This window comes from Cynara cardunculus, assembly GCF_001531365.2.
Source record: "Cynara cardunculus var. scolymus isolate 2C chromosome LG 1, CcrdV1, whole genome shotgun sequence".
NCBI lineage: Eukaryota > Viridiplantae > Streptophyta > Magnoliopsida > Asterales > Asteraceae > Cynara > Cynara cardunculus.
Genome location: NC_037528.1, coordinates 13,153,945 through 13,165,564, shown reverse-complemented (window position 1 = coordinate 13,165,564; position 11,620 = coordinate 13,153,945). Strand labels below are relative to the sequence as shown.

Sequence of the window (11,620 nt, the reverse complement as noted above, 5' to 3'; positions counted from 1 at the left end):
CCTCCGTCTACGCCTGCCGTAGTGGTGCCCGTCAGCCCGTCTACGCTAACGATGGTCGCCCTCCTCGTCCTCACACAGGCTGCAGTCTGCAGTGGGTAGTCGCTCTCGCTCGCCKYTTGGGATTGGATTTGGAAGGGGGAGGCCGGTTGAAATTTTTTGAATCTAGAAGGTAATGGATTACACTGTTGTATGCTAAATGGGAAAAAAATCACAGGGGCCAGGGCCCCTATAGGCCCCTTAGGCGGTCCGCCCCTGCATATAACGGGTTAGATATCCAGGTTAATAAAAAAACAAAAAAAATTATATTATGGTAATTACAAAATCATCGATATTTAGTTACATATAAACTACAATTTTAATGTTATTAAAAAATTGTCTTCTGATCAAAAATATGGAAACAATGTTTTAAATTTAACATATTAACACGAAAACTTATAGAGGGCTTATTCTGCATATACGAAAGTTTGTTTATGTAACATCTCCGACCAATCATACTATATATTATTCGTTTTATTTATACCTAGACTCATAGTTTTAAAACGTGTTTGATAGAGAAAATATCTAATCCCTAATCCCAAATGGTCTAAAATCCTGAACTAAATCCATACGAAATAAGGTGTTTGTTTAAACCCTGAATGTTTAGAAATCCGAAAATATGTAGCCTGATTTTTGGAGGGATGTTTGGGTTCGAGTTGGTTATGATTTTTGGCCACCCGAACCTTCCGAAAAATCAAAACACACACACACATACATACATACATACATACATATATATATATATAACGAAATACTGTTTATTGATGCATATTACTTAAAATTTAAGATTACAAGTAAATTGTGCATAAGTACAACTTATTAAAGCTTCATACTTCAATTCGTTTAACTAACTGTAGATAAACATAATCAAATATTGGATAAACATTTCATCTTAAATATAAAAAATCTAAAATATAATTAGGATAATCATTGATAACTAACAAAATACGTAGTTATTATCTTTATAAAAAATTATATAATCAAGATAATAACTAAGTATTATGTTAGTTATCAATGGTTATCCTAATTATATTTTAGATTTTTTATATTTAAAATGAAATGTTTATCCGGTATTTGATCATGTTCATCTGCAGTAGTTAGTTAAACGAATTCAAGTATGAAACTTTAATAAATTGTACTTATGCATAATTTATTTGTAATCTTAAATTTTAAATAATATGCATCAATAAACAGTACTTCGTACATAAAAAAAAAACGTTTTTAAGAGTTTTTGTCAAATGTTTTATAATATACTATAGATTTTTATAAAGATAATAACATAATAACTAAGTATTTTGTTAGTTATCAATGATTAACCTAATTATATTTTAGATTTTTTATATTTAAAATAAGATGTTTATCCAATAATTATGTTTATGTGCAGTTAGTTGGACGAATTCAAGTATGGAACTTTAATAAGTTGTACTTATGCACAATCTACTTGTAATCTTAAATTTTAATTAATCTGCATCAATAAACAGTATTTTGCGTATAAAAAATTGTTTTTAAGAGTTTTTGTCAAATGCTTTATAATATAGTATAAATCATATTATTAAACCAAATATAAATTACTTCGTTATTGTACATAAATTAAATTATAATAAAAAATTTGAATTAAAAAATTACACAAAAAATAAGGAATTTTAAATAGTTAATTTGATACGAATATCTATGTACTTTTGTTATGCATAAAATACTGTATATTGACGTATATTACTTAAATTCAAGATTACAAGTAAATTATGCACAAGTACAATTTATTAAAACTCAATGTTTAAATTTGTGTAACTAGCTGCAGATAAATATAATCAAATACATAATAAATATCTCATTTTAAATATAAAAAATCTAAAATATAATTAGGATAATCATTGAGTTCTAACAAAATACTTAATTGTTATCTTTATTAAAAATTATATTATTAAACCCAAATTAAGTTATTTCGTCACGTTAAATTAATTTATAATAAAAATTTTGAATTACAAAAATACATAAAACTAAAACTTTTATATAGTTAATTTGATACTAATATCGATATATATTTTTTCAATTTTTTATGATATTTTATTTAAAGATAAAAACGTTATTGTTTTCTCAAAATCACATAAAACCGTATTATATCAACATAGATAAAGAATAAAATGAAACATTGGAATCGAGATATGTCTCGATGCATTGCACGAGTATCTTTCTAGTATGTATATATATATATATATATATATATATAGTTTGTTTCAAATGCAACCCATCATATTTGTACAACCAATACAACCCAATTAATTGAGATATTTATAGAAATGATGAGAGTTTATTTATTATGATTTGAATATTTATGGAAGATAAATATGGTTCATTAATTATGATCAATATTTTATATTAGGAAACAATCAAAACTTTTATGAAATTACATATTCATCAAATTAAATGGACGGTTGAGATTGGATTGTATTGGTTGTACAAATGTAAAGAGTTGTATAATAATCAACCTCTCTCTCTCTCTCTATATATATATATATATATATATGTGTGTGTGTGTGTGTGTGTGTGTGTGTGTGGCGCCATGTGGGGGTTCAAACAAGAATATCTTGTTTTACAAGAATTCGAGAACATTTATGGACCTCCAAATTATTTAACCCATAATTAGAATTAAAAGAAAATGAAAGAATCAATTAAGGATGATAATGTGATTTTGTATTTATCTGTAAATTGTGGTGATGCCCTTATCTAATTATCACATTATTGTTACAACAAAATCACATAATAAACTGACATCAATCACTGGTTTTTGATTATTACATCACCATAACAACAAAAATCAAATAGGTATTAGATGTTTATTACATCAAAATCACATCCTAAAAAGTTTTCAATTTACGAATCATTATCACGACAAAATCAAATCATTATCACGTTAATATCCTATCATTATTCACAACGGATGCATCAACATAAAAACTCTCCAATGATAATAACAAAATCAAAGAAATAAGGATAAATCTAGGGCATCAGGAAATTATGGATAAATACTAGTTTATTATGTGTTAGTTAATTTGCAGGCTTAGAAGTATTATCGTAAAACAGAAACATTCTTGTTCGTATCATTCCATATACATAATGTCATAAAAAAAAACTATATAAATATATTTATTTATTTATCTTTGAAAATTTCTAAAAATCATAATCGACCGTTTTCTAATTCGTAAACATAATATCGATTTCATGAATCCTACTGAATCCTACTAATCAACTAAATTCATCTACACAACCAAATGAATATATAATTTATAGGTATTAATTATATCCGAACCCGACTGATCCAACTTAAAACAATCCAAAACCCGAAACCCAAAATTGAGACTTTCGTTTTCATATCCAAATCTTAAAAAAGATTCCAATGTTTTTTTATCTATACTATATTATAAACCATTTGATAGAAACTCTTGAAAACCATTTTTTATACATGAATACTGCTTTATTGATGCATATTACTTAAAATTCAAGATTACAAGTAAATTATTCATAAATACAACTTATTAAACTTCATATTTGAATTTGTGTAGCTAACTATAGATAAATATAATCAAATACATAATAAAATTATTATTTTAAATATATCTAAAATATAATTAAGATAATTATTRAGTTWTAACAKAATACTTAGTTATTATCTTTATAAAAATTATATTATTAAACTAAAAACAAATTACTTCRTYATTAAATCTAAATCAAATTATAATAAAAAAATTGAATTAAAGAAAATTACACAAAAAATGATAACTTTTATGTATTTTTTAACTTTTATGATATTTTTAAATTTATATTTAAAAAAAACATTATTGTTTACTCAAAACCTTATAGATCCATATTATAATATCGACTAGGGCTGTAAATGAACCGAACGTTCAGCGAACCATTCGTGAACCGTTCAGCGAAAAGTTCGTTTATTTAATAAATGAACGAACATGAACAAATTTTTTTGTTTGTTTAATTAAATGAACGAACATGAACAAGAGTCTCGTTCGTTCATTTATGTTCGTGAAGGTTCATTCATTTATGTTCGTTTATATATTAATTTTAATATATAACTTTTATTTATTTAGTTTGAATTCAAATTTTGAAAAACCTTTTAAGTATTGGTATATTAATGACGGTTGATGAATGGTGATTGTTTTGTGTATGTTTAAACTATGGATAATTGATGTGCAATAGTTAATTGAATGATAAGTATTTGTGTTCGTTTGTTTATGTTCGTTTACGTTTGTTTAGCATGTTAACGCACGAACATAAACGAACACGAACACACCTGATTTCTAAACGAACGAACACGAACACAATTATTTTCGTACTTTACCGTTCGTGTTCGTTTGTTGGTTCGGTTAAACTAAACGAATGAACATGAACAAGCCTCTGCTCGTGTTTGTTTACAGCCCTAATATCGACATAGACCAAAAAAATAAAACGAAACATTAAAATCGAGATATATCTTTTTGTATTGCATAATTATCTTTCTAGTAAATAAAAAATGAAATTTTAGTTATTTTTATTTTATTTAAGGTCTCCGGCCTGAACACGCTTTTGACCAAAAAATTAATGATTGTGATTTAATTTTTTGATATTTGGATCGGACCGTTTGACGAAGAGAGAACATTTTTTGTTTGAGGAAGCGAAGCGAAGCAAAGCAAAAGCAAAGCAAAGCAAAGCATGGTATAAATCCCATCTCCCTCTCGCTCTCTACATTCGCTCTTTTTGATAAAAAGGAAGAACAATCCAGTCCAGTTAATCGTCATCAAACAAGAAGGATACGCGCTCTGATTCAAGACTGTTATAGATATTTTCCCTGGTTTTTAAAACCCTAATTTTGCGATTTTGTTGGATGGGAATCAATTTAATTTCATGCATTGGTGTCAGAACAAAGTGATTGAATTATCGCTGGTTATCAGAGAGAGGGTCATCAATCTTGGTGGATCTGGTTGTCATGAGAAGGTTGCCCCAGAGGTTTTTGTATGCGTCACACATAGATTTAATTTCACGGGATTCGTCGTCGGTGGTGCTAGGGTTCTCTTATGTTTGACGACAAATTAGGGGATCATTATGCAGCTACACTTCTCACCTAGCATGAGAAGTGTAACGATATCGAGCAGCAATGGGTTTATTGACTTGATGAAGATCAAGGTCGCAGCTCGTCACATTTCTTACCGAACTCTTTTCCATACCATCCTCATCCTTGCTTTCTTGCTACCTTTTGTATTCATCCTCACCGCTCTTGTTACCCTAGAAGGTGTCAACAAGTGCTCCTCATTTGGTACACCACTGCTTTTTTTTTTTCTTTCTTTTCTTTAATCAATCATTTCTTGATCTACTTTCTCTTGCCGCTGTCATGTAATTGTTACTCATACGTATATATGTGCTTAATGCGAAATTGGGATTGCATTATAGATCTTGATATGGTTGTTATTCTTTCTTGATTTCATCAACGCCAATGTAAAACTATGATTGAACACCTTGGTGTTTCTAGATCTTGATTTGATTGTTTTGGCATCATCAAGTTTTTGTAAGAAGAGTGGCTTTGGGTATAATTTGGATTCTTTTTGAAAGTTGACTTGGGTGGATCGTCATTTCTTATTTTGGTTGCTTGGTGTAGCCATCAATTTGATTTGCCTCCTGATCTTTCTAACTGAATATATAGAATCTCAGTTCTTAGTATCATAATTAGTAATATGTAGTAATTTCCAGACATAATACAAGCTTATCCTTAGTTGCATCTTGCTTTTGATGTATGCTTGAGGTTTTTTATAGGATCATCATCTAGGTAAGATTATAATCGAGGCTTGGTCCCTGACTTATTGTAGTTTGAATCTCCAGTGACTGATCCTCTTTAATACCCAAAACACTATTTCAGCTTTCAGTTCTCATCTTCAAAAATTTTCAGCATACATCTTCTCAGTTCTCTGCTTTGCCAGTCTGTATTTTGAAATGTATGGAGAGATTGGTTGATGAACATGGTCTACATGGTTGCTTATGCTATAAACTTTCTTTTACTTTTACCAACACTGCAAAGTCTTCTTTACAGCTAGACTGCAACGACATGTAATATGTTGTGTAGGTTGCATAGAGCTTTGTTCAGATTCCATTATGAAATCTTGTTTTTGTTAGAGTTATTTTTTTGTCCCTGGTCATCTACTATTCTCCTTCTACAAAGCATATGGAGGTATTTTTTTGTGTCTCACATGTTTTATGGTCTTTGTGTATCCTTTGGTTGATGAATATTAACTCCTTGTATGTACTATCCTACTTCTATATGTTTGTGATTCTTCGCCTCTTTTGGTTGCTTCGTTTGGCTTATACCTTTTATTGACATTACCTGCCTCTAGAGGTTTTTTGTAAGTATATAATATTTATATACGGCAAATGAAACTCACACACACGCTTCCCCTTTGGTGAGGTTGGAACCCTTTACCTCTAGAAAGGTTGGGTTACCGGATCCCTTTGGTAAATATTGCATATGGCAGACAGCTGTTCATTAATTGATATTTCTATGCTTCAGATTGTTTGGGCAGGCGTTTGGGTCCAAAGCTTCTCGGAAGGGGTGATGATTCAGAGGTAAAATTACCACTCCATTGTTTCTTTCGGTTTTTAATTTTATACATTCGGTTCAAGCTCTACGTGCATGCACAGTTCATTATTTAGTCGTGTTAGAGGCTTACCGTGTTTAGAAACTTAGCTATTGTGTTTTGGTGGAAGCAGAGGCTTGTTAAAGACGTCTACAATATTCTTAATCAAGTGAACACAGAAGAAGTGCCAGTTGGCTTAAAGATCCCTGATAACTTTACACAGCTTGTCTCATACATGAAAAGCAACAAGTACACTGCCAACGATTTTGCTATCATATTGAAACAAATGGTATGTCTGCTCACTATCTTTGTGTTGTACACATTTTTTTGACTTGTGTTACCCATCCTTTATGGAGCAAGGGGAATGAATCACTGTTGTTTCCTGACTGGATGCATTTTTTGTAGTTCTTCTCTCTGAACTATACTTTGCACTTTCAATGCTGACTACTGTATTAGCATATAAAGGCTTTACGTATTTGTAACAGAATTAGAGGTGGTCAATTATGTGTCTGTTGAGATGAAGAGAATTATGCTATGCGCCTGTTGAGATGAACATGGATACAACTATAAATAGGGGCCTGTAGAGATGATCTTATAATTAAGAATTTCAGCTCTTCTTTTCCTCTCATATGCTAATATACTGTGAAACAGGATGAGATCTTTATCTTTTTGGAAATAATCCTTAATCTAGTGTGCTGTTGACAGAAGAAAATACAAATGGTTTTTGATATTCTGTTCAAGAGTATCTCCTTAATTTTAAGACCTTTTAGGATTGTGTGACACATTAACAGAGGGAGAGGTTTTCTTGTCCGTAGCTGTATTCAAAATAATATTTACATGGATCAGCGATTCCTTTCATCAACATATATAATATTCTTGTCTTATTAATTGTTACCACAACATACTATCGAACTCCTTAAAATGTTGGACTCTGGAATCTGTGTCATTTGTTTCTTTCTCCTGCCCTTTTCTCTTTTGTCCTTTTCATTTCTGTTGTCCCCTAACTTATGGTTTAAACCCTAAGAAGAATCAAAATAGCCTATCTTGAATTGATTCTTGTATGTTAGGATTATTGGCTTGAAGTCTGCCATTCTAGATTTAATTGGATCCCTTGTATTTTTTTTTTTATCTTGATTCTTAGACGTCCTAAATCGTTTCTTAGTCAGATAATCTTCAATTAAAAACTGTTGCTGGTTAAGGTAGACTTTTGTGAATGATGAGTTGTCCTCTTGAAGTGCTTGTTAGGGAACAGGACTCTTGGTAAATTGGGTCTTCCAAACCTTGTTAAATATTATACACCATTTTCTAGACAATATCAATGAATATATTTTTAAGGCCTCCCTTTCTGTGACGAACTAATGGTATATAGTTTCTTCTAATTGAGGATATTTGTCAGATACTCCGGGAAGAGCAAATGTATCTCTGCACTTTTGTGCTTCTATGTGCTCATGTATTGGGTGGAATTGTAAATTGTCTAATATAGGAACCCCAATGATATATAAATCTGATGCTATCATTGTCTTTTTTTAGTATTTATCTTTTAATGCCCTATCCTAGTATTCTTGTGCAACGTTGCTGAATCTCTATGGGGGAGAGGCCTGGATTATTATTATTATTATTTTTTTGGGGGNCCGAAGGGGGGGAATTATTGTTGGTAGGTGCTGTCTATGAGAATCAATCTCTTAACCTCTCTATATTAGTAGAAGTCGCCAGTGCCAAATGGCCATTGGCATGATAACATTGAATGGTGTCCAATAAAGGGTAGCGTGTGATGGAATATTATTTATTCAGTTTGTAGACATTTGCGAGCGAAACATTTGGTTTTTCTTTGCCACAACTTTTGCATATGCACACAAAATCGGTGCTCGCCTCTCAATGTGCTGACATGTCATAGGACTGTAAGTTTTGAGAATATTTACTCTGTTTTCATACTCAATTATGTTATGGATGTACAGTGCTATTGTATCTTATGGAGCTAAGCTTTTTCTTAATGAAATTTACAGATGGAGAGATCTGAGAGGGAGATTAGAGAATCTAAATTCCAAGAACTAATGAACAAACACTTTGCAGCAAGTTCGGTTCCAAAAGGCATCCATTGCCTCTCTTTGAGGTTGACCGATGAGTACTCGTCTAATGCTCATGCACGGCGGCAGTTGCCATCACCAGAATTTCTTCCAGTTCTTTCTGATAATTCCTATTATCATTTTATCCTGCCAACTGATAATATCCTGGCAGCTGCGGTTGTAGTCACTTCTGCCGTCCAGTCATCTCTAACTCCTGAGAAGATCGTCTTCCATGTGATAACTGATAAGAAAACTTATGCAGGCATGCACTCATGGTTTGCCTTAAATACCATCTCCCCTGCCATTGTTGAAGTAAAAGGTGTTCATCAGTTTGATTGGTTGACGCGAGACAATGTTCCAGTTCTTGAAGCTGTGGAAAATCATAATGTAATTCGAAATTACTACCATGGAAATCATATATCAGGGGCTAATCTTGATGATACTACTCCTAGATCATTTGCCTCCAAATTGCAGGCTAGAAGCCCCAAGTACATATCATTGCTCAATCATCTTCGTATATATCTGCCAGAGGTAAACGGAAGTGGATTGCACATGTTTCTTTTCTTTGAGTATAGGGATGGGGGTCTAAACCCCACAATGCATGCATGAAAAGAAATAGTGGTTGCCCTAGCTATAAGCCGGAGTAGCAGATCTAGATTGATAGTTATTTTTTTCCATATAAACCGGACCCAAACTAACTTGTAAATCCCACGCAAAGTTAAGGTCTGACCGGGGGGGGGGGGATGTACACAAACATTGCCTTGGGTAGAAATATTATTTCCGTGAAGACCCCCGACGCCCCGACTTGAAAAACCTGAAGTAAAAGAAACAAGCAAGCAGGCTACAGGGGAGACTGTTAAATAGATGCTTTACAAGGCACATATTAGATTACAAAGAAAATAAGATATGCCTACTTAATGCTTCCTTAGACCTGAATAAGTTAAAAACGATTTTCTGGATTTTAAGACGAGTACTATTCCATTTTTGTGGGGTACCATTTTGCTTGTCGAAATAATTTTCAAATAAATACTAATAGTTCAGAACCTTTGATATTATGGTATATGCGCTATGTATCTGGGTCAATTTAATGCTCTAATGTTGTAACTTTCTTCTATTAACAGCTGAAACTTTCTTCAATCAACTGTTTTCAATGCTTTTTTCCTTTCTGGTCATTTCGCAGGTGCATTGCTGATGTTTTAATGCTTTTTTACGCAGCTTTTCCCGAACCTTGACAAAGTGGTTTTCTTAGACGACGACATTGTAATTCAACGGGATTTGTCCCCACTTTGGGAAATTGACCTCGGTGGAAATGTTAATGGAGCAGTTGAAACTTGCAAAGGTGAAGATTCATGGGTAATGTCTAAGCGGTTCAGAAACTACTTCAACTTTTCTCACCCACTGGTAGCAAAAAGTTTGGACCCAGAGGAGTGTGCTTGGGCATATGGGATGAACATCTTTGACTTGCGTGCATGGAGAAAGACCAACATAAGAGAAACATATCATGCATGGCTAAAAGAGGTAAAGCCACAAGATAGCATCATTTCTTTCTTTTCCCTGTTCACACAACATATATTCATGTGTCTATGGTGTTGAAGAAATAAGTTTCCTGGTATGTATAGAGTCTCATTCAGCATATTTATATCCATATTTGCATGATACTGAAACTCACATAGATATTCGTGACGTCTTTTTGTCTATCATCTGCAAACACATATAGGGATATATATTCCAATTGAGTCACACAAATGCTGGTTGTGTACTTGGAGTTTCTGGAAATTGGTCAATTTCTACTGGTTGAGAAAATGTTCACACCCTGAATTTATGGGGTATGATGATAAAATTTCTACTCATTACTTCAAGCTCATATCTTAAGATGCGTTTGTAGTAAGAACAGACAGTTTAGCCCCTGAGCTTTGGGGTATTTTCATTCTGTTGTCAAGGTTAATGACAGTCACTTCAGGAGAAAGCCATGTGACATATTTAGAGGCTTCACAAAACATACTATGGTTGCAGTTCTAAAGATCTGGGATTTATTTCTTGCAGAATTTGAGGTCGAATTTGACATTATGGAAGCTTGGAACTCTACCACCAGCCTTGATTGCATTTAGGGGACATATTCAACCTATTGACCCTTCATGGCACATGCTGGGCTTGGGATACCAGAAGAATACAAGCATCGAGAGTGTAAAAAAGGCTGCTGTAATACATTACAATGGGCAATCCAAACCATGGTTACAGATAGGCTATGAGCATCTTCGTCCTTTTTGGTCGAAATATGTCAACTACTCCAATGAATTTGTCAAGAATTGCCACATCTTGGAGTCGTAAATGCTCAGGGTATTATAAGTGTATAAACGAAAGGATGGGACAAGGCTTAGGGCTCTCATATGAGAAGCTCAAGTTATCAAAGAATTTAGTCAATACATTTCTATAGAATCAACAAGAAATCAGCCAGATTGGTGATTACTACTCTTCAAATGGCTTATCTGCTGCTGCTTTCCCAAGTAATGCATCACTGCCACCAGTGTAAGAAGATTCATTCTTTGGGTATGTAACACAACACTTTCTTTATTTGGACAATTTTCAGCCTTCCCCATAAGGGGAAGGTGCCTTGCCTATATTTTAGCCCATAGGAATCATGCGGTCATCACCTGTAGCTTGTAGGAAGCCTGAATGCACCAGAAAAGAAAAGCTAGGGGATGGAGGGAGACCCTCTAAAGGTTCAACTTTAGCCTAATTAGCTTAAGAAATTATATGATTCTTTCRGYWGTTGCATTTTATTACATACTTGTGTCTGATCTKTAGGCAGTAGATGGTTGGAATTGGTTTGTTACAGGRATTTSATTCTTAGAGCCAASTATTTGTATTCATGAGAAACATTTATRATGTGCAGTAAATTCTTTTTGATCC

The 11,620-nt window shown here is 32.7% G+C and overlaps 1 protein-coding gene across 2 annotated transcripts; it reads left to right on the top strand.

The window, feature by feature from the left end:
- The first annotated feature begins 4,695 nt into the window (after positions 1 to 4,695).
- Positions 4,696 to 11,620, top strand: LOC112513103 (probable galacturonosyltransferase 13). Of its 2 annotated transcripts, XM_025119257.1 has the most exons (7): positions 4,696 to 5,338; positions 6,581 to 6,636; positions 6,781 to 6,936; positions 8,651 to 9,097; positions 9,185 to 9,241; positions 9,926 to 10,228; positions 10,754 to 11,620. In XM_025119257.1, exons 1-7 carry the CDS (start codon positions 5,128 to 5,130, stop codon positions 11,036 to 11,038), a joined length of 1,515 nt encoding a protein of 504 aa, XP_024975025.1. In that variant the 5' UTR covers positions 4,696 to 5,127; the 3' UTR covers positions 11,039 to 11,620. The 2 variants fall into 2 exon arrangements, with proteins under 2 accessions (XP_024975025.1, XP_024975017.1); XM_025119249.1 differs by having other exon boundaries at positions 8,651 to 9,241.